Source organism: Lampetra planeri, chromosome 37 (genome assembly GCF_965212315.1).
Source record: "Lampetra planeri chromosome 37, kcLamPlan1.2.h2, whole genome shotgun sequence".
Lineage (NCBI taxonomy): Eukaryota > Metazoa > Chordata > Hyperoartia > Petromyzontiformes > Petromyzontidae > Lampetra > Lampetra planeri.
In genome coordinates, this window is record NC_136143.1 from 1,286,481 (window position 1) to 1,309,240 (window position 22,760).

General features: G+C 55.0%; 1 protein-coding gene across 3 annotated transcripts in view; it reads left to right on the forward strand.

The window, feature by feature from the left end:
* The window catches only part of LOC144730861 (uncharacterized), a 114,768-nt gene that overhangs the window by 38,799 nt on the left and 53,209 nt on the right, over positions 1–22,760 (forward strand). For all 3 annotated transcript variants that reach the window (XM_078611652.1, XM_078611653.1, XM_078611654.1), the window contains exon 2: positions 16,338–16,463. In XM_078611652.1, the coding sequence (XP_078467778.1) occupies positions 16,338–16,463 (126 nt within the window). The remainder of the gene's footprint in view (positions 1–16,337; positions 16,464–22,760) is intronic.

Sequence of the window (22,760 nt, forward strand, 5' to 3'; positions counted from 1 at the left end):
GCCGCTCCTCGCGCGTACGGACGTGGCGAGCGATTGATGGAGGGTGGGAAGCCCGCCGTGACAGACGGGGAGGTGCGGGGGTCGCTCCCGGAGCCGCGGACTTGGTGTGGCGGGGATGAAGGGGCCCGGGGCGAGCGCCGGCCGACCAGATGGGGGGGGGGGGGGGGAGGGATGACGACGCGAGAAACTCGAGAAGGCGCCGATGGAGGTGACCGCATGGCCCGCAGGTCAACGCTGGGTTTCGGCCGCCTGCGATTTGCCCCCGAGTCCCCAGGTGTCGCCAGTTGAGTTGATGGTCTCTGCCCAGTTCCCAATGAGGGACGACGACGATGAAGAGAAGCGAGAGATGCACGCGGTTCTGTCACGAAGTGGATAAGATGGACGATCTCATTGTCGGCCGTGATTTATTTCCTGCCATGCCGGGTGAGGGTCTCCCCCCCCACCCACCCAGCCGTCGGCACCTCTCGCGGTCTTTCCAGCTCCCGCGCACGAGCCGAGTTCGTCGCTCCGCCTCTACGGTGGACGTCTCTGTCGGTGCGTTTCCCTCCTTTTGGCTGCCGCTCCTCCATCTGCCGTCTTGCCCGCTGCCCGCCGTCCCCCGCTCGATCTGAATGGTCGATGCGATGGCTTCAACTCGTCAGTGTTCTTTGGGATTACTCCGAGAGACAGAAAGAGGGAACGGTGCGGATAATGGCAGGGGGGCAGATAGCTAGCTGCGTGGTCTCTTTGTAGGGATTCAATAAAGGAATTTGTGTCGACCCCAGCACTCTGCCCCAAACCGTGGGAGCAATGTTCCATCCTTGGGGATGGGTCAATGATTGGTAGAGTGTTAACAGTTAATGCCTTGCATGATAAAGGGGGGACCCACTGCTCTTAAAGATGCCCAGAGATGATATGCAAATTCCCGGGACAGATTACACGAGCAGCAGCAGCGGCAGCAGGTGCAAGGGACAAAGCGGAGGTTAGGGCGGTGAGCGCGAGCAAAAGGGGACTGACTGAGCCTGTGAGCACGAGGGCAGCGACTGCCTGCCGTGGCTTAGCCGAGACAATGGCTGCCGCCGTCTCCGCAGCCACGGGGAAGCGGGCCGAGCCGGAAACGCACGAGGCCCACGCCAGCTTGCCCCGGCTCGACCCATCCTGATTGGTGGGGGGAGGGGGGTGCTGGGGGGGGGGGGCGCTAGGCCCCCCTTTTGTGGAATATTTCGGCCACTCAACTTCCTGGCTGTGTTGGTGTTGAAAGAAGAAAATGTGGTGGTGGTGGTGGTGGTGGCGGTGGTTGTGGGGAGGAAATCAAAATTGTACCCAACGATGTCCCCGAGGCTAAGATGTGTTAAGTGCAAAACCGCGTAGGTTGTTGTCGGTTGGGCTGTGCAACTTTTAAATGTTTAAACGCACATATGGGCTCTTACACATATATACTGTAGTTCTTTCTATCGCATAATGCGCATCCTATACAACAGTTGCGTCTGTCTTTGTGGTTGCGCTGCGTAGCTTTCCGAGGCGTGTCCAGGCCGCGCCGCGTGTGGTTCGTCGCGATGTCCGACGTTCTACTCAACGTGCCGGGACCTTCTTCAGGCCACAATGTGTCCAGTTATAAAGACGTGCTCCGTCCGGCAAGCGCGTGGGAGAGCCATTGAAGGAGTGCCCTGCCCAGCCACAGCTTCCCATTCACAGTGTTGGCCAGTTGCGCAAATGAGGGGGCAACCTCAACGTTGCCGAAATCGTCCCCGTGACACGCGTGGGTGGTAACGTTGACGGCGATGATCTACAGAATCTGAAGGACGGTTTGTTCATGGAAGGGGGGTCGATTGGGTTGAAAAAGAGGAGAAGCTGCGTGCACCTTCACCCTCGCTGCGTGGACGAGGATGTTGGTCGGTCCGAGATTGTCCGAAGGCTCGGAAACGTCCCAGGAGGCCGAGTTGTGGGCCTTCCGAGTCTGTGCCGCGCCGTCGTAACAGCAGCACGGCTACAGGTGTGCCTCTCTCTTGCCTTACTGTGGAGTCATGGCTGAATACTACACACACTTGTGTTACACTGCATGTAACGCAGCAATGAATAACCCAGCTGGTAATAGGTACGGCATATTCTCAGATGAACATGATCCATTGTCGTCGCACCTGACAGGCCTACAGCGATGACATCACCTTTACCCCCTCTATTGAAGATATAAACAGGGGGAATTATCTACAATTCTGGCTGTCGACTGATAATGCAAGTTGTAATCACCGGAAAAACGTCCTCGAATTGTAAATGTTGTGGGTTTACTCTCCAACACACCGGTGTGCTGAACTAGTAACGAATTGGCGTATTTTGTTTACGTGACAAACCTTACTAATTGGCTGTGTTGGGTGGTGGCGGGTTTAACGACGCATTTATATTTACGCGATTTAACCCAAAAAAAAACTTTTACTATGGATAATATTGGTCACAAAAGCCTACGTGGTAAATAGCAGTGAAGTGTAACACATTTAAGAGTCTGAAGTGTAACGTAAGAAATCGTGGAACTGTCCAGCGGGTCACGGAATGGGGGGAAGAGGGGGATGGGTGGCAGGGGGTGGATGGAGGGGGGCGGAGGGAAAGGTGGGGTGGAAGGGGGGAGGGGTGCGAGCAAGGGAGGGAGGCCATGGACCCTCGTGGTTCACGGAGCCCGGATGGTGCCGCCGCTGTCCCCCGGTTCACGGCGGTCGTGTACGCAGCGGCGGTGGGGAGAAGAGGGTGCGACGTTGTCGACGAGATGTCCGACGTTTTGCTCCACACACCCGACAACTTTTTTCGGGAACAAATGAAATGTCAACATGGAACTGCGTTTGGTTCCCGGAGCACCTCTGGAACCGATCCTTGCCCGGTGGCGTGGCGGGGGGGGGGGGTCAGGTTCTGCTCGAGCAGCGTCTAAGCTGGAGTTGAGAAGAACCGCCGTGCGCTCCGGTGTCCCATGCAGGTAGCAGGAACGGGATATCTTGGTAAACGAGAGATAGGTGGAGGGGGAGACAGAGTTCGGATGTTCACCCGTGACATCAATCCCTCACTTTAGCCGATACGAGCTGGGGGGAGGGGGGGGTATTGATGGCGCGTCGTTTCATTGACCACAGACACCGATACAAGCACCTGCGCGTCAACACTTGGCGATGCGTGCAACATTCTCTCGACGGATCTCCGAAGCCAAGCTAAGCAGGGGCTGAGCCTGGCTCGTGCTTCGATGTGTGAACTCCATGCACAGTAGGCTGCCTGGTAACGTGGCGGGCATCAGAGGGTGGTGCATACAATCCCATAGTTGTACTGTACTTAATAGTATTTATATCTCCTAACTTCTTGCATGGCGCAGACCCCTGGATGAATTGCGTCTTATACATGTCAATTATTATAAAAGTTACGTGTTCGCCCATCTAGGCTCCCCCGCCTTCACAAATACGCGCTGACCAGCGTGGTGAAGTATGGTCAGTATCCCCCATATGGCTTGGGAAGACCTTCATCCAGCAGTGGATTTCCACAGGGCTGGCTGTGATTGTACGCGATATTCTCTTGATGAGTATTATTGTTGTTAAGAGGGCCACGCGGTGTTGCCACCTTCCCGGCAGCGTTCGCTCCCTCCTTCTGCACCAACCACTCGGCTGAGCGGTTCTCCTTACAGAGAGAGAGAGAGCGATGTGGAGGTGGAGGGTGGCCGTGGGGAGCTGCCGGGATTGTCAGAAGTATTCGTGTGTGTGTGTGCAAGTGTGTGTGTGTGCGGTGGGGTCACGCACGGGCCAGCTTTCACAAGGGGGTTCATGGCTCAGGGAGGGAGGCGAGTGTGTGTGTACAGTGAAACATAACAGCGCGGCAAGCACACGCGCAGCACCGACTCTGCGAAATGCGCAAACACAACCTTTACGCGAGCGCGGGCGGGCGCGGGCAGGCGGGCGCCGCCCTGGGCCGCTCTCTTTCGCAGGCGAAGCGCCGTGGTCACTCGACTGCTGGATGGACGCCTCCCCACGCCACCCCACGCCACCGCCGATCGCAATCCGCTCGCGGAAGGCGATCTGACCCCCGCCGCTCGGTGCGCGTCGGTGACGGAGGAAGGCTCAGGTGGGGGCGGGTTCAGATGTCGTTCGCTGCTTACCGACGTTAGCGGTGGCGTGGATTCGAACTCTGCGTCCCGAGCGCGGGGCGCCAACCGCTTGCGCCGCCGCTGCGCCCCCATAAGTGCGCGCGAATCGGAGAGAGCTTTGCCTTCATGCACACGGAGTCTGAGCACTCGATGACGCCTTGTTTCCTCACAAGGCCCGAAAACAAGAACCGCGCTGATTCGATCTGCGTGATTTAGAATGACTGATCAGCAGCGCATGTCGGCTGTGGAGATTTGTTTGGCTCCACTTCACCACGTCGGTGATTGCGGGTTGGTGATTGCGGGTTGGTGAAGCGGGAACGGCCCTGGAACGAGTCGCGCGTCAGTCGACGACGATTCACAAGGCCAGGAATCTGCACCGGGTCGCTCCTTTGTCATGGGCACGTGCAGAGACGTCGTCATCATCATCACCATTAAAACATAATAGAGGGAGCAGTGGTTAGTGCACCACCACAGGAACTTGATGGCCTGAGTTCACTTCCCGGTCACGGCTAAGGCTAATTAGTGAGTGATATCTGAACGGGTCTTGGGCTTCCCCATTCACCATCCAGCACGGTGAAGTATTGCCAAACAACCCCCACTATGACCAAAAGGCTATCGGAAGCCTTTAATCCAGAAGTGGATTATTTTCCATTGCCAAAACGGGCTGCAAAATGTTGAGCGAGGTAGATCAATGGGTGAGAAACGGATGTCCAAAACGTCAAGATCAGCTCTCTGACGTGTTTGCAGGTTGGACCGTGTGACGTTCAGCATGAATGAGGAGCGGTAGTATAGCGGTTGGCACAACTGTGCTATGAAACCGGTGGCCTGAGTTCGATTTCCACTCATGACGATTATCTGAACCGGTCTTGGTCGACTCTGCCTCAAATGAGTACATGCTGTGATGTGTAAACATGGCCACTGGGGAGACAAAGGCGGCTGGGCATAGTGCTGGCCACCCACCCCCTCGCGTGCCGTTCCGGCCTTCATAGGTGCTTCTCGCGAACAGCACTTTCCCCAACATTGTTAATGCTATACGGGGGATCTTTGTCTTTGTTCAGTATGATGTCAGACATTTTGCTCCGTGTGCTGGGAGCCTCTTCAGGAACCGAATTCTCCCAGGGCATTTGGCGAAACGACGGACATCGTGCTGTAGCGAAGCAGCTCAACCGCAGAAACCTGTGCAAGTGGCAGCAGCAGCGCCGCCTCCTCCTCCTCGTCGTCGCGAGCACGCGCTCCGTGCCAAACCGTGACGCGGCATTGCCCGAAACGTCGCGTAGCGATGCCCTGCTGCCTCTCTCGGGCCCTGCTTTAGACGAACGTGAGCCGAGTTCTTACTGAAGCAGACATCGGGCAGACGGCACCCCGAGCAGGCCTCTGTTGTTTGAGAGTGAGGGGGGCATCCCTGGGCACGGAGGGTAACAAATTCTGGAATTTGGCAATAACCCACCCGCTCCACCCTTTCCACCCCGTCCACTCCCCCCACCCCACCCAGCGGAGGGCTCCCCATTCTCCCGGCTTCCACCGGCCCTCCTCACCCCCCCCTTCACCTTCCCCCTTCCCCACTTCGCCTCCCTACACCCCCCCCCCCCCTTGTTTCTCCCCTTCCTACCTCCTCTCTCCCTTTCCTCCATGTTCTGCCCCCTTCTGTAATTAGGATTCTTGCCGAGTGATAAGATCAGTTGGAATTCCAAACGGACAAGAGTGGGGGGACAGGAGGTTGGGGTGGGTGGGGTGGGTGGGGGAGTTGGCGGACACGGGGGGGGGGTGTTTCGTGGTGCGTGGTGGTGCGGTTATTGTGGAGGGTGGAGGTGGTTGTTTGATGGGTGGGCGCGGGGGAGAGAAGGGGGCGGTGGTGTCGGCGGTGGTGGTCGGGGTAGTTTGGAGTAATGCGGCTGGGGGTAGAGAGGCGGTCGCAACCACAATTAGGATCTGCTCTACATAGCACGGGGCCTGCGTTACGCGCGGAGCGGTGGCGGCGAGAAAGAGCTGCTGCAGCAGCCGCCCATTATTGTGTGTGCGGGCGTGTGGGTGGCAAAGCCAGCGAAAGAGAGGCCCCTCCTGCCGTGGCGATTACGGGAAGCATTCTGCAGGCCCCCTCGCTGCTGCGGGAATTGTGGATACCACGCCGTCGCCGCCCTCCGCCCCCTCACTCCCACCACCACCACCCAGCTTACGCAACTCGTAATCCAGTTTCTCGGCTGTTGGCGATCATCAGCGCTGTTTATCCCCGCTGTCCTTCCTCGGCGGGTTGCACGGCAGATTGCAGGAGGGATTTTCATTTGACAGGGGAGCTGCGACCACGGTGTGCTGACTGGCAGCGCACCGTGGCCCATCTCCCGTCGCGGCAGGCGAAACAATGGAGCGAGTGGCGTGCGAGCGAGCGAGCCAGTCCACCCATCGCGTCTGGAAAGTGGACGTGGCTCAGGATGCGGGAATCCGCAACTCGCGGCTCGCCAGTGGCGGTGGAGCCCCCGCTCGCTTGCAGCGCCCTCGGGCTGTTGCAAGAGAACAGGCCGAGTATGCGTCGCTTATTGAAGAACACGGCGAGGGGTGTGGTGTGCTGTGTGTGGGGTTGGCGGGGAGGTGTGGTTGCTCGGAGGCTCCCTGTCGTCATGTGTCGGTGGGGGTGTGGGAATGTTTGATGATGCCGATGATGGTGATGAGGTGCACATTCTCGGCTCTTACCAACTGTAAAAAAAAATCCGAGTTGCGTGACATTTTAACCCCCCCCCCCCACGAACGCCATTTTAATTGAGACGTGGCGCAGGAGAATAAAATTCTTAATCACAAAAACATTCCCAAAAATAAACACGTTCGCAAAAGAGAGGGCGCTTTGCGAAGGATGCGGTATCGCGTGGAAGGATCTGCAGCATCGGCTGCTATGGGAACGTTAGAGGAAAGAGACGATGTTTTTGTATAATCGTGATAATGATAAAATGAGAATCCACAGCGAGGAGACGTGACAAGAATCCAGAGCGCGGCGGCGGCGCCCGTGAGTGATAAAATTATTGTACGTGTGAGGACTGGGACATTTTATAGCTGACGGGGTGATGGGCAGAGGCGAGGGAGGTAGGGGGAGAGACAAAGAGGGAGGGGGGGGCAGGGAAAAGGATGCGCGGGAGGGAGGTTTGGGTGGCGGTGGTGGCTGGGTGAGGGGAGGCAGCGTTTTTGAACTCTGCTGGGCTCTTTATCTCCTTTCCTGTCGCGGTGATTACGAGGCAGCTCACTGTAAACAGGAATCTTGGGTCATTCCAATTTTTTGTTCCCGAGGAAGCGAGGGAGCGAGAGAGACGGAGAAATAATTATAAATTCTTAATTTGAAATCGTTACTCAGGAAAGCCTCAATGGGTCTTTAAAAAGTCCTGTTTGGGGGTGGGGGCCTCTCGCTTGGGATATTTCGGCCAATTCTTTTTGCGAAAAAAAAACGCTCACAAAGAGGAATTGGCCAAACATCAGACGCGGGGCCCTCGGTGATGCTTTTGCTGGGTAAACAAACACACTGGAGTGGACTGCTGCACATGGAAAGCCACACATACCAGAGTGCCCAATGCTCGCTCCCCGGCAGACGGCCTTCCCATACTCCTGCCGGCTGTTTTGTCTATTACTCGCTCCACCTCAGTGCGTACATCGTCGTCATTATCATCGGCACAATGGCCGGAATCTCAGCGATCCTCATCGGTGCTGGATTCAAATGGTGCGCATGCCTTGTGCAACATCGTTACTTAAAACGTGGTGTACAGTATTGTGTTTGTGTTGGGAATCCCGCTGTGGTATATTGGTGAGCACGCTCGATTCGCAAACCAGTGGCCGCCGGTTGGATTCAATCTCCCGGTGCAACACTCGAAAAAAAAGTGGCCAAGTCTCATAAACCCCTCTGCCTCCATCCCACCCAGCCGTGTAAATGTGTGCACCCATAGCTGGTCGATCGGCAGTTCTAGCATGTGGCAGAGAAGAGTAGGCCAAAGTGTCCTCCAGAATTTCGTTTTCAAAACTATCTTTTAATTTGCCGTTGCACATGCAGCAGCAGCTCTTGATTGTCTGCTGAGGTCACACGGCCTTAACAGGATTTGCACCACAATGCAAGGTCAAAGGGCAGAATGGCGGCGTGTTTCTCCAGGTGGAGGTGTCCGCGCCGGGGTCATCGTGCAGTGGGATCGCTCCGTCCCTGGTCGTGTACCCTCCACAGTTATTTTTACACGTACTGTACTGCACCTTTGATTTGTTTTGACCTCTTACAGATCAAGGTGCAGCCCCTGCAACTGCTTGATCATACCATTGCTGGTGGAAGGGCCTCCACTAGAGTGAGCTCTCGGGAGCCCCGTTTAGATGGCATATCGGCCTCCTCTTTCAAGCATTTTTTTTAAACGTCATTTTTTTCCTTAAGATACCCTCATGTTGTTTTAGTTTTCGTGGCCTAAACGTGCATCATCTTTTGACCTCTGGGCCCCTGCCTGCGCCGGGGTCAGCTCTGTGAACTTGAGCCGTCGGGAGGGAGAGAGGGGGGGGGCAGCTGAACGTGAGGGGCGACCTTGCAGCACGATTTAAAAAAAGCACCCCAACAACGAATCGTGTCACGTCGAAGGCAATTTATTGTATCGCTTTGGAAGATGTGGCCTATGTTTGGAACTGGTCGATGCTTTGACACGCACAGATGTGGCTTATGTATGGAACTGGTCGATTCTTTGACACGTACAAAAAACTCGAGTGCACCCACCACCACCGTGCCAGCGTGGATATAAAAACAGTTCCGTCAGTCTCGGTATCGACGCCGTGAAGCTTTCTGGTCGTTTCTCCCCTGTCTGCGAACGTGGACGAATGATCTGTGCCTGAATTAGTCCTCTTAATTGGATGCTATTATTATGACGGAGTAAAGAGCCACTTCCTGATGACGCTAAGAATTTCCCACATCTTTAAATTATCAGAAACGTTCACAGTTTTGCAGCAGTTCCGAGCTTTCCTCGTCTACACAGCGCTGCATTACGAATGACGCAGGAATTCCCCCACATTGATGAATGTGACTCAATAATATACACACTTTGTGTTGTAAAACAGTTGGATCAATTTTGCAGTGTTCAACACAGGATGTTGCACAACATTTGCATAAGACTGAAGTAAATCAAAACTAATTAGTGCTCAATTTCAGTCAGATATTTAGTTTGACATAACATTGTACAGTACTGTAATGAACAAACGAGTTGGACCCCCTCTCATCCACGGTGACCTGGAGGACATTCATGGCAGATTTTGCTGTTTAGTCACGAAAATAAATCCTTTCATCCACCAAAAAAATATTGAAAGCGACTCTAAAGGCGCATCCCTCAAAGGTTGTGGTTCAAGCCACTGCTGGTGGAAGGACCTCCAACTCAAGAGAGGCCGTCTTGGGAGTATTTGGCCTACTTTTCCATGCTGGACCTTGGTTCTGTATTCTGTCTCGACACAGTGGGTCCCTGATCCACACCTGATGGTTCTGAAATAAAAAACGCTTAACAGGGTGAGTTTTCCACAAGTCACTCCTCTTTTCCAGGATAATACAAGATTCTGATTCTTCTTTGTGTGCCAGAATGTGGACTTTAGGATGTAGTGATTGAGGGAGACCAACTTTCTAGTCGTGAATAATCGCGATTCCAGCCGTGGATTTGGCGTCCGAGAGGAACCACGGCCGTTTGCGGAAAGCGCGGATGATAGGTTGGGTTCGTTCTTCCGCACGACTTCAATTGCCGACGAAAAGTGCAGTGGCTTTTCACGGTTCACCAGTGCGTGGCGGATATCAGAGGAGTGGATATCGCAGGTCCTAAGTGGTTACATAATCGGTGGCAGCTCGCGAAGGCCTTCATCCAGCAGTGGGATTGACCGTGGTTGATTGTGATTTAATGAAAGGCAACAGAGTTGCAGATAAGAGTTACGTCCACAGTAGTTTGTGGCTGTAATTCGTATTTTACAACCCGGTTTTCGTGTCTGCGAACAAGTGCAATGTGTCTGGAGTATGCGAGAAGCGAGGGTAGAGGGAAAGTTAGAAAGGCCAGAACAACACAGAGACCGTGAGCAAATACGGGAGATCCCCGTTTAACACTAAGGAGAGGGGGAGCCTGTTGGAACACAAGCGCTGTTGGCGAGCACCTGTTACTTTTGTGTGACAACGCCGCAGCCTCCATCGCTCGCTGCCGATTGCGAACCAATCGCTCAACGCGGGTCTGCCCAACTCGCGTTGAAAGCGTTCAAAACATCAGCCCCGTACGTCCACTCTTGCCCGTCTGTATCGGGGTAGGATAACTCTCGTTAAGACAATCTGATATGAGGACGACTCCAGTGATTGAAGTCGTGTTGCTATGAAGGACTTGCCTTTTTGATGTCCGGTAACATTGATCAACGGGTTTAACACACAGTAGTAGCAGTAGGCTTTCGCGACCAATATAATCCATAATAACGATTTTTTTGGGGTTGGATTGCGTACTTATAAATGTACTCTAATTGTAAATGTTGTGCGTTTACTCTCCAACACACCGCTATGATGAACTAGTCACGAATTGGCACGTTTTATTTTGCGTGACAAACCTTACTACCGTAATTGGCTGTGTCGGGTGGTGGCGGGCTTAACGACACATTTACACGATCTAACCCAAAAAAAAAACCTCCCATGGATTTATCAACGTGTTTCCCCAAACTTGGGATACACAACCCTGGGCTCGGGAGAGCACCCTGCTTGGTGTCCCCGCCCGAGGCGCGCCCTCCCGGGCAGAGCCGCCAGGCGAGGCCGTGGTCTCATCGTGGCCTACAGAGACGCCGCCCCTTCCCCGCGTGTCTGGCCGTGACCGTGGCCGTCATTATCGCTCCATTAATTACTCCTCACTCTTGTATGGATCCCTGCAGTCACGAAAAGTTCTAATCTAGATTAATTACTCCTCCTCCTCGACGAGGACACACGCGCGATGGAAAGCGTTACTCGGAGTCCATGCGTGTGGGTGGTTGTTCTTATTCGTCCTATTCTCCGCCGACAAGGGGTTGGGGGGAGACGCACGCGTGTCATGACTGACTTTTAAACAATTTAGTTTCGCCAGGTAAGGCCCAATGAGCTACGTAGCGACCTGGCCACGAATGATAGGTCGACAAAAATGGCTCATCATGTCGACAATTATAGCATTCAAATACTCTTCAGTCCGTGTTTACAAATGTGGAGTGGGGGGAAACCGGAGGACCCGGAGAAAAATCCCTGCGACCACGGGGAGAGAGACACCGCCAACTCCAAATATCCAGCAGCAGTGGGCGTCATGACGGGTCGGGATCGAACCGACGACCTCCTGCGTACCAGGCGAGGGAGTTAACATCTCAGAACAACCACCGTGGTGCCCCAATGCCGATCTCCCACGGTGTTGTTGGCTCAGATTGGGTTCGAACCTGGGTGAGTGGCGTCAAGAGTCGGTCAGTGGCCGGCAGCCACGAGGTCCCAGCTACTCCTTCTCTCTCTCTCACGACGACACGGTGCTGTGTTTGCGAGCGCCTATTAAGGCTGCCACAGGCGCAGCGGGGGGCGGGGTGGCCAGAACCACTTCCGCCTTTGTCTCCCCAGTGCTGATGTTTACACACGCGCACTGTGCCTGGTACAGCACTCGCAGGAGTTGGTAGTAGTAGCATGGGGGGTGGGAAGAGTTGTGGGGTAGGGGGGGGGGTGTGACAGAGGACCTCTCGCTCACCGTGTTAGTGATGGGGTCGTTTGATCATACTTCACCAGTCTGGGTGGGTTGGTGAAGTAGCGGAGGCTCAGAACTGGTTTCAGACATCGCTCGAATCAAGGTCGCCGGATTCGTAGCGCCGTGTGCCCTAACCACTGTCCCACCGCTCTCTCTCTCTCACACACAAAGGCAAAGATCCCCCGTATATCCTGAACAGCCTATTGGGGCAAGTGCACCTTGTGGCGTTACCCCGGAGATGCCATAGTGCCCTGGGGTACCATAGCGCCCTGGCTCTCGCACAATGTCCGTGATGCAGTCACGTTTCGTCTGTCGATGGTCGGTGATGCGGCAGTCGACTCATCTCGATGACGGAGGCTTGTGTTGCTTCCGAAACGTCGTGATTTAATTTATTTAAAATTTTTACCTACGTGACTTTACCGACAAAACCAAAGAGTATGAATCCTTGCAGTCACGAAAACTTCGAATCTAGAATGGACACCACGAGCTGTACACGATGCACCACCACCACCACCACGGTGCGTACCGCGAGCATTCGGGGTTTCGGGGCAATCGTTCTCGCTGCGTTTCGACATCGCGGAGTGTGGCACCGATGTCGGATTGATTGCTACCCCAGTCGCGGAGTTAAGTTACACTCCTGGTAAAAATAGTGTCCCAGAAATAAAGTATTTAATTGCCTCGGCCCATTTAGTATTATTTGGTGCCCCGCGTCCCGCCATCAGGATCAGTTTCTGCTGTAAGGCCGGCACTGCACACGAGGGGGTGGGTGGCTAACACCACGCCCGGTCGCCTTTGCTCCCCAGTGACGATGTTGACACACCGCACCAGGTACTCATTTGAGGCCGAGTCGATCTCGGGGTGGCCCAGGACCGGTTCAGATAATCGTCACTGATCTCGGCCGGGTTCGTAACGCTGCGCTACCGCTCCCCATTCACACAAAGAGCACAAGAGACAAAGATCCCTCGTGTAGCCTTAACAGACTGTTGGGGCAAGTGCTGTTAGCGAAGCGCACACACACACTCTCGCCCCCACTCTCACACACACGCACGCCCGTACAAACACGAGCACCCCCCCCCACTCTCTGTACTGGGCTCAGTGGGAGTTTGGATAGCGCGCTCTTTGAAGACAGCCGCTCTGCCAACAGCTTCGAGGGAGGGGCGGGGTGGGGGAGGCTTAAGCAGAGCAGCCGAGCTTGTTTGCTTGTTTTAAATTCCTCCTTGATGGGTTTTTATAACATTTTTTTTCTCAACCTCTCTCTCCCTCCCTCTCTCTCCCCTCTCGCACAGAGACCACAGTGGTTCCTGTGTAGGGGTAGCCGGGTTAAACCTTTGCACACTGCTGCTTCACCATCCACCGATCATTGTGCGGAATGGTAATGATGACGAGGATGATTTGAGCGATCGTCGTGATGATGATGATGATTTGAGCCCTTGATCGATCCGTTGCAGCGTCGTCTTCTCGCCTGCTGCTGCCACCACCACGGCGGCCGTGTTGCTACTCAGCGTCGGGCTCGTGATGTTTTAGCCAGCAGTGGATAGACCACGGCTCGTGACGACGATGTGGCCCCGCCTGTGGGCCCCGGCAACGAGGTCCTGCACGGTGAAAGAGGGCCCCTCCCCGCATTGTGCTGGTTGGGCATGGGGGTTATTTGACTGTACTTCACCACGCCGGTCGGCGCCGCGGGTTGTTGGCGAGAGACCGGATGCGGCGGGGCACAGTGATTCGCACGCTGCTGTGAACCCGGCGACCCGGGTTCGATACCCAGCAGCAGCTTACATGAGTGGTAGCTGATATCTGAACCAGTGCTGGCACCCCTCCACAACAACAAACACCCACACTGACCATCGTATGTTGGCCGGCCGTAGCCAACTGTGCTAATTGATGATAAGCCACTGCTTTTAGCTATAATTTGTGCCCAGGTAGCTTCCAAAGAAGAGCTGCATATACCTCAGTAGGCCTTACCTGGTAAAATAAAAAAAAAATTGTTTAGTTTTCTGCATTGAAAAGGGCTGCACATGCACACGTGTGCAAGGATCGGGCCTGAATGTTCTCAATGCTCGTGGATTGAATCTGTTACGAGAGGGGCCTGCGGTTGGCGTGTCACGGGTTCCACCGTGTCGGTTTTACACCGGCTGTAGCGGTGGTGTCTGTCGTCCAGATATCTGCACTCGGCGTGCCTGTGGGGCTCGGGCTGATCTTTTGAACGTGCCAAGCGTTGCGCGGTCGCATTCTGCCTCGGTTCTCGACCACGTGCTAGTTTCAGGCGACAGCTCTCGGCGAAGTCTCTTTCGGAGATCGTCACCGGATCGATTCGCCTGCCACTGCGGGCGTCGCGGTGCCGAGAGCGGGCGCTGCAGTAACGAGATGTAAACTCCCTCGCCTGGTATATAGGAGGTTGTGGGTTCGATCCCGACCCTGACGCCTGTATATTTGGAGTTTTCATGTTCTCCCCGTGGTCGCGTGGAGTTTTTTTGTCCGGGTCCTCCGGTTTTCTACTCCCAGATTTAGAATCAAAATGCGTTTAGAGTATTTGGCTGCAATGCATTTCCACGCGATAAGCCACTTCGTCAGGCTATAATTTTTGTGGCCAGGTCGCTTCTGAAAAAGAGCTGCATAGCTCAGTGGGCCTTAACTGGTAAAATAAAAAAAATAGTTTGATAGTTTAGTATGGCCCCGAGCCTTGCTGCGTGGCGGTTCAGCAGACACCGTACACTTTGTGCCAAAGTGTATGGCTCCTTGCCGTGCGTATTAACACCAAGGCATCGCTCCTGTGGCCTGCGACCAAATCCCGCGGAACAGGCCCCGTTCTGTCGCATCTCGGAAGCTAAGCAGGTCTGAGCCCGGATGACACTTGGATGGGCCACCACACGCGTTCGCTTATTACAGGCTGAGGTCGGGCAGCGAAATGTACATCTATGCTGCCTGCTTTCACCGACCCGCAATGGCCGGGATTGGGAAGTATGGCCAAATAACCACCAGGACCCAGAGGGCGTGGGGAGGCCCTTATCCAGCAGTGGATTGACAAAGGGGCCGTGCGTGTGCATAGCCGTGTGGCAGTTCTTCTCAACGGCCCCATCCCGGTAAGACAGTGGGTGCAATGGTCACGAGTAGAGTTACATTGGTGAGAGGGTTATTGTTGGGATTGTGGTCCGCGTTGATCGTTGCGTTACGAATAGGGTTATGCCGTGTGTCATTGTTATTCGAGCTGAGCTGTCATCCCACTGTCCAAAGTAATCGATGACTCCTGGTGATTATCGGTTCGACTGCTCGACTCGTCGGAAAACGTGAAAATTGTTGTGAAATAAAGTCCACGTGTGCCGCTAGATGGGAGGGTGGGGCTTGGTGACATCATCTTTGTCATCGCGCTGGGTGTGGCTTGTTGGGGGGTTTCCTGCCTTCGGGAGGCGGGATGTGGGGGGCCAAACCACCGTGTGTAAAGGGAATCGAGTTGATTGACTATAACATTTTTTGTGGTGAATCTATTTTTAATCAATCAACTTCATTGACGAATCGTCTCGTCTATGAACAGTGTCAGAGTCATCTTCTTAGGTTTTTTCGGTAAAGTCAAAAACCTAAGAAGATGATTCCTTGCAGTCACGAAAGCTTCAAATCTAGAATCAGTGTCAGAGTGATGGTTACAGTGGGGGTTTGTGTGACCGCTGTGGTCGGAAGAGCAGGGCTCGCGATCGTGACGGGCGAGGGGGGGAAGTCGCACACGACTCTGTGGCGTGGACAGCAACCAGCGCTGCGCCCCTCTCGCTCGCTCGCTCCACGCGTTCACGATCGCGAATGACGATGAGGCCTCTTCAAAATAAAAACAGGCGGCAGAAATAACCACCGAAGTACACCTCGGGCGTGTTTACGTGCCGCTATATTACTGCAGGATTGTTATTTTCATGTATTAAAAAAAACTTTTTTTTATTTGTCCGAAAGCCACATTTCACCACCCCTCGCCCCTTTCAGTGGAGACTGGAAGAGCGCATGAGAGAAGGGCGAGTGATTGGGAGTGAATGAAAGCGGCATTTGCTCAGCGAAGAAGTGCCTGGATAACCAGAACGGCGGGGTGTTCGTGGGTGAATGAACAACGGAGTGAAACAGACGAGAGAGCAGCACGGCAGTACTGATGAGAATGAGCGCTGGCGGGTGAATGAATGAGTGTGCAGTTGTAAGTGAATAATTGACCGCGCGAGTGATTTCATGAACGTCTCCAACGGGTATTTGCTCCACGTGCACGGAGCTTCTTCAGGATCTGATTCGAGCAAGCACCCTTTTCCCCTGGATTACTCGGCATTGCCAGGCTGATGCTGGTGGCATTGCCAGGCTGATGCTGGCGGCATTGCCAGGCTGATGCTGGCGGCATTGCCAGGCTGGTGCCGGCGGCATTGCCAGGCTGCTGCCGGTTCTTGATGCGCGGCGATAGGTTCGGCACGGGGCGTGAAACGTTGGGTATCGCGCGGCGCATCCCTGCACGGCGGAATGTGACGCTGTATGCATGTTGAACTTCTTTCGCACCGTACGTAGCCAACCGTGCTAATCGGAGGTGCTGTGCTGCCCCCCGCGCCGTGCAGGTTCACCCGCTGTCGCTGTGCGTGAGCACCGAGGACGAGGAGCTGCTGGACTATGGCTGGGTCGGCGTGGTCAAGCTGGACAGCCCTGAGCTCAACATCCACCCCTGCCTGGACGTCCTCGGCAAGGTGAGCGAACGCGGCTGCCCGATGCAAACTATCAACGATGAACACTTTTTTATTTGACCAGGTAAGGCCCACTGAGCTGCACACAGCTCTTTTTCGGAAGTGAACTGGCTATCACAAATGATAGCCCAACCAATGAAGTGGATTATCATCGTGAAGTGTATCGTGATGTTGAGTAGCCTGACGTTTAAGGCGATGGCCCCCCTTGTTCTTCTGAGCCGACACAGAGAGAGGGGCAGAAACGATTGAGCGACGAAGTCCGCGGTTGCCCTTTGCACTGAGTGGCTTCGAGAGAGAACTGGAATTTTGTAAGAAAGTTGACAAACACACCAGCCATTGAAGTGACTTAGGAGCCGGTTCACTGTTGGTAGACACTGAGCAGTCAAACAAGCCCCACAAGGGAGCGTTAATGATTGATGCCGTGGCTGGGCTTTTTCAGTCCCGGGCGCTTGAGTTTTGGGGAGGAGGCTTGCTGCTTGTGTTCGAGGTACTCGCTAAAGTGCCTGTCGAGTGGATGTCAAACAACACTGCCGCCACGTAGGCCCACAGCCAGGCCGGTGCTTCCGACCAGTGATGAAACACGTAAAATGTACGTACGTTGAACGTCTTCCGCGCCTCGTGTAGCCGAACGTGCATGAATCCGAAAGGCTGTGAGAAATTTTGAGTTCAAGTTTATCAAGTTTATTTTTGTTTAATCGGGTGATCAATTCGAGAGACTAGGGGTGAGGTCTCATTTGCAAGAGTGACCTGGGGACAATTTGCCTGCCAGGCGGCGGTGATAATTGCTGCTGCTGCTCCTGCCGTGTGTAATCCCAACGGAGTCATTTGCGGTGTGATTTATTTTTAATCTGGGAAAATTTGGAGCGTGACGATTATGCGCGTATTGGGTTTCCAAGTCTAATACGTCGGTGACGTTTTGTTCATCCTATGGCCCTTTTCTCAATCCACGTGGTGGGGAGCTGTGAAGCGGGGAGCAGAGTACATAGTACAGCCCAACAACGGATGTTTGCTATGCTGCCCTCCGCTGCACACAACGGCAGCGGCGGCGGTGGTGGTGGGGTGGTGGTGGTGGGGTGGTGGTGGTCTATCGGAGTGCTGCCTGGGCTCAACGAGGTTTGCGAGACATTGACGGGTCGGGCGCTGCTTGTCGGGGATCACCGCTCGGACGTCGAGATCGTGATGATTTCTGTGTTGTGTTTTGTAGAGCTGCTTTTTGTTGTTGCGTTGAGCTAGGACCCACGTCTGACGAGCGAGAGAGTAACGGGGGGGGGCGGGCGGAGGTCCTTGCCTTCAAAGATCTGGCGGTTCAGCATGGCTCTGCTGATGAGACACTGATTGTTGAAACCACTGCAGAGTTTGCCTACATTAAACCGACTGCAAGGAGAGGTGGGGGAGAAGGCGCGAGCGTTCTCCACGCCCCTGTTTGAGGAGAGGCGAGAGTCGTTTTAATGGGGACGGTGGTCGGTAGGCAGGCCGCAGGCGCGTGCGTGACGGCCGCGCGTGCGCGTCGTGAACCCCGAGTAGCCCCGTGAGAACGGGCGGATGTCGGCGATGTCGTCATTCCGCCAGCAGCATTGGGGAGCCCGCGCGCTCACAGCGTGCGTGGCCCGTATGTGACTGTGTGTACCTCTGTGTGTGACTGTGTGTGACTGTGTGTGCGAGAGAGCGGTGGTGTAGTGGTTAGCGCGCTGCGCTACGAATTCGGCGACCGGCCTTCGATTCCCGCTCACGGCCAACAGCAGTGACGATTATCTGAACCGGTCCTGGGCCTCCCCTAGGTCGACTCGGCCTCAAATTAGTACCTGGTGCGCTGTGTAAACATCGCCACTGGGGAGACAAAGGCGGTCGGGCGTGGTGCTGGCTACCCACCCTCTCGTGTACCGTTCCGGCCTTCATAGGTGCTCGCTAACAGCACTTGCCCCTACAGTCTGTGAGGGCTATATGGGGGATCTTTGTCTTTGTACGAGAGAGTGAGGGAGGGAGAGTGGAGAGAGGTGGGAGAGAGTGGAGAGAGAGAGTGGAGAGAGGGAGTGGAGAGAGTGGAGAGTGTCGAGTGAGGGAGTGAGGGAGAGAGTGAGAGGGAGTGGAGAGAGTGAGAGGGAGTGGAGAGAGTGAGGGAGAGAGTGAGTGGAGAGTGTAGAGAGTGGGAGTGTAGAGAGCGAGAGAGTGGAGAGTGTCGAGAGAGGGAGTGGAGAGAGTGGAGGGCAGTGCCGTGAGTTTGTGAGTGAGAGAGTGTTGAGAGAGGTTGGGGGAGAGTGCGCTGGCCTAGAGCTGTGTGCGAGGGTGGATCGGGGAGAGTTGCGTGAGAGAGGCAGAGAGAGAGGGGTGTGAGGGAGACAATGATGGTGTGTGGGGAGGGGGCGAGTGTGAGAGGGTGAGAGATGACGAGTGAGTGTGTGTGTGTTCGAGGTGCTCGCTAACAGCACTTGCCCCAACAGTCTGTTAAGGTTACACGGGGGATCTTTGTTTGTGTGTAATTGGGGAGCAGCGTGGCACATCGGTGGCAAATGACATTCGAACAAATGCCGAGCATCCCCCCCCTAGGTGAACTCTGCCCATGGACAAACATCATCGCAGGGGAGACAAAGACGGCCGGGCATGGAAATGGCCACAACCATCGCCTCGTGTATACTGTCCCCGGCCTTGATAAGTGCTCGCTAACATCATCTGCACCAGCAGCATGTGCTCGCGTGTGTGTGTGCTCATGTGTGTGTGTGTGTGCTCATGTGTGCTCGTGTGTGCTCGTGTGTGAGCTTGTGTGTGTGTGTGCTCATGTGTGCTCGTGTTTGTGTGTGTGTACTTGTGTGTGTGTGTGTGCTCGTGTGTGTGTGCTCATGTGTGCTCGTGTGTGTGTGCTCATGTGTGCTCATGTGTGCTCGTGTGTGTGTGCTCGTGTGTGAGAGAGAGGGGAGTGTGAGAGAGACGCAGGGAAAGAAAACAAAAAAACTGAGAGGGGCCTCGGGCCATGAAGCGCAAACTGGTTCCGGGCAGTTTCCCCTCTCTCCAATGCGTTCTCGCGCAGTTATTGTAACTGCGAGCTGAAACGTCTTTCATCTCGTTCTGCTTGGCGCGCACGCACACACACGCGCGCGCACACACGCGCGTGCACGCGCGCATGGACACACACGTACGCGCGCCCCGCGCGCACACACGAAAACAGTCACGCACAGCGCACATAATTATCCACAAAAATGCGCGTGCGCTTTCCGCGAGCTCTCGCACGCCGGCGGTGGGGACGGCGGGGCTCACTAATCGTGGGATCGTGAGCTCGAATTCCGGCAAAGCAGTGGCGGGGGGGGGGGGTGGCAATTTTGCGAGGCCTATCATCATGGGGAGACGCTGCCACGGCGGTGTGATGGCGAGCAGCGCGCGGTGGGGCCGCCGGTTCGGTTCCCATCTCCCGGCTCGGCAGTTGAAATGGTGGTGGGGGGGGGGGAGCGTGGGGCAGGTTTCTCACCATTCACCTCTGTCTGCTCGGTCACGTTAAAATGGGGTTAGCCCCTACAGTTAATCGATCGGCAAAAAGTTGAGCGCGGCGGGATAAAGCGTGCTGGGGTAAAGCGTGCTGGGGTAAAGCGTGCTGGGGTAGAGCGTGCTGGGGTAGAGCGTGCTGGGGTAGAGCGTGCTGGGGTAGAGCGTGCTGGGGTAGAGCGTGCTGGGGTAGAGCGTGCTGGGGTAGAGCGTGCTGGGGTAGAGCGTGCTGGGGTAGAGCGTGCTGGGGTAGAGCGTGCTGGGGTAGAGCGTGCTGGGGTAGAGCGTGCTGGGGTAGAGCGTGCTGGGGTAAAGCGTGCTGGGGTAGAGTGTGCTGGGGTAAAGTGTGCTGGGGTAAAGTGTGCTGGGGTAAAGTGTGCTGGGGTAAAGTGTGCTGGGGTAAAGTGTGCTGGGGTAAAGTGTGCTGGGGTAGAGTGTGCTGGGGTAGAGTGTGCTGGGGTAAAGTGTGCTGGGGTAAAGTGTGCTGGGGTAAAGTGTGCTGGGGTAAAGTGTGCTGGGGTAAAGTGTGCTGGGGTAAAGTGTGCTGGGGTAAAGTGTGCTGGGGTAAAGTGTGCTGGGGTAAAGTGTGCTGGGGTAAAGTGTGCTGGGGTAAAGTGTGCTGGGGTAAAGTGTGCTGGGGTAAAGTGTGTTGGGGTAAAGTGTGCTGGGGTAAAGTGTGCTGGGGTAAAGTGTGCTGGGGTAAAGTGTGCTGGGGTAAAGTGTGCTGGGGTAGAGTGTGCTGGGGTAGAGTGTGCTGGGGTAGAGTGTGCTGGGGTAGAGTGTGCTGGGGTAGAGTGTGCTGGGGTAGAGTGTGCTGGGGTAGAGTGTGCTGGGGTAGAGTGTGCTGGGGTAAAGTGTGCTGGGGTAAAGTGTGCTGGGGTAAAGTGTGCTGGGGTAAAGTGTGCTGGGGTAAAGTGTGCTGGGGTAAAGTGTGCTGGGGTAAAGTGTGCTGGGGTAAAGTGTGCTGGGGTAAAGTGTGCTGGGGTAAAGTGTGCTGGGGTAAAGTGTGCTGGGGTAAAGTGTGCTGGGGTAAAGTGTGCTGGGGTAAAGTGTGCTGGGGTAAAGTGTGCTGGGGTAAAGTGTGCTGGGGTAAAGTGTGCTGGGGTAAAGTGTGCTGGGGTAAAGTGTGCTGGGGTAAAGTGTGCTGGGGTAAAGTGTGCTGGGGTAAAGTGTGCTGGGGTAAAGTGTGCTGGGGTAAAGTGTGCTGGGGTAAAGTGTGCTGGGGTAAAGTGTGCTGGGGTAAAGTGTGCTGGGGTAAAGTGTGCTGGGGTAGAGTGTGCTGGGGTAGAGTGTGCTGGGGTAGAGTGTGCTGGGGTAGAGTGTGCTGGGGTAGAGTGTGCTGGGGTAGAGTGTGCTGGGGTAAAGTGTGCTGGGGTAAAGTGTGCTGGGGTAAAGTGTGCTGGGGTAAAGTGTGCTGGGGTAAAGTGTGCTGGGGTAAAGTGTGCTGGGGTAAAGTGTGCTGGGGTAGAGTGTGCTGGGGTAGAGTGTGCTGGGGTAGAGTGTGCTGGGGTAAAGTGTGCTGGGGTAAAGTGTGCTGGGGTAAAGTGTGCTGGGGTAAAGTGTGCTGGGGTAAAGTGTGCTGGGGTAAAGTGTGCTGGGGTAAAGTGTGCTGGGGTAAAGTGTGCTGGGGTAAAGTGTGCTGGGGTAAAGTGTGCTGGGGTAAAGTGTGCTGGGGTAAAGTGTGCTGGGGTAAAGTGTGCTGGGGTAAAGTGTGCTGGGGTAAAGTGTGCTGGGGTAAAGTGTGCTGGGGTAAAGTGTGCTGGGGTAAAGTGTGCTGGGGTAAAGTGTGCTGGGGTAAAGTGTGCTGGGGTAAAGTGTGCTGGGGTAAAGTGTGCTGGGGTAAAGTGTGCTGGGGTAAAGTGTGCTGGGGTAAAGTGTGCTGGGGTAAAGTGTGCTGGGGTAAAGTGTGCTGGGGTAAAGTGTGGTGGTGCGCCCGCCTCTCCCAAGACGTCCGGCTGGCGTGGAAGAGTTGGCCCAAAACAGAGCTTCCTCCAGAGGGTGGCCCTCTGTTGGGCTCCCTCCAATCGAGGCCCCTTCCAGCAGCGGTGGCGCGAGCGAGCAACTGCAGGGCTGCGCCTTCACCGACAGTTGGCCTCGTCAAGCGATGGCACCGCATGCCCACCACCCCGAACCATGGCACAGCGCTTCGCGACGTCGCCGCCACGGTGGCGAGATATTAACTACCTCGCCTGGTATACAGGATGTCGTCGGTTCGATCCCGACACTGACGCCTGCTGTATATTTGGAGTTTTGATGTCTCTCCCCCTGTGGTCACATTTAGAATCAACATCACACGTTTAGAGTATTTGGCTGCTATAAATGTGTCCACACGACAGTAAGCCACTTCGTTGAGCTATCAATTGTGGCCAATTCGCTTCTGAAAAAGAGATATCTAAGTCAGTGGACCTTACCTGGTAAAGTTTACAGTTTTAGTTTAAGTGTGGGGTGCACAGTGGCTCACAGCGGCCAGAGTGCTCGCACCCATGGCGATTCATGGCCTTAATTGGCCCAAGAAGACCACTTTATATTTTATTTCGCTTGTTTTCTTGGGTAAAAAGCCTCACTGAGTCTCAAGACTCTTTTTCAGGAGGTGTCCTGCCAAGTTTTTGCAGGGGGTGGGGCGATGGTTGCTGCTGTTTGTGAGCCCAATTGAGTGCATTTGCAGTGTTATTATTCAGCATTCGGAGGCCAATACCAGTTACATTGTGTGGGTTTTGTTTTTGCAATGCGGAGAACCCGGAGGAAACTCACGCAGGATAGGCGGGAGATCGTACAAACTCCACAGAGAAAGCCGCCCGACTTGAGAATCAAACCCAGCCCTCTCTTGCT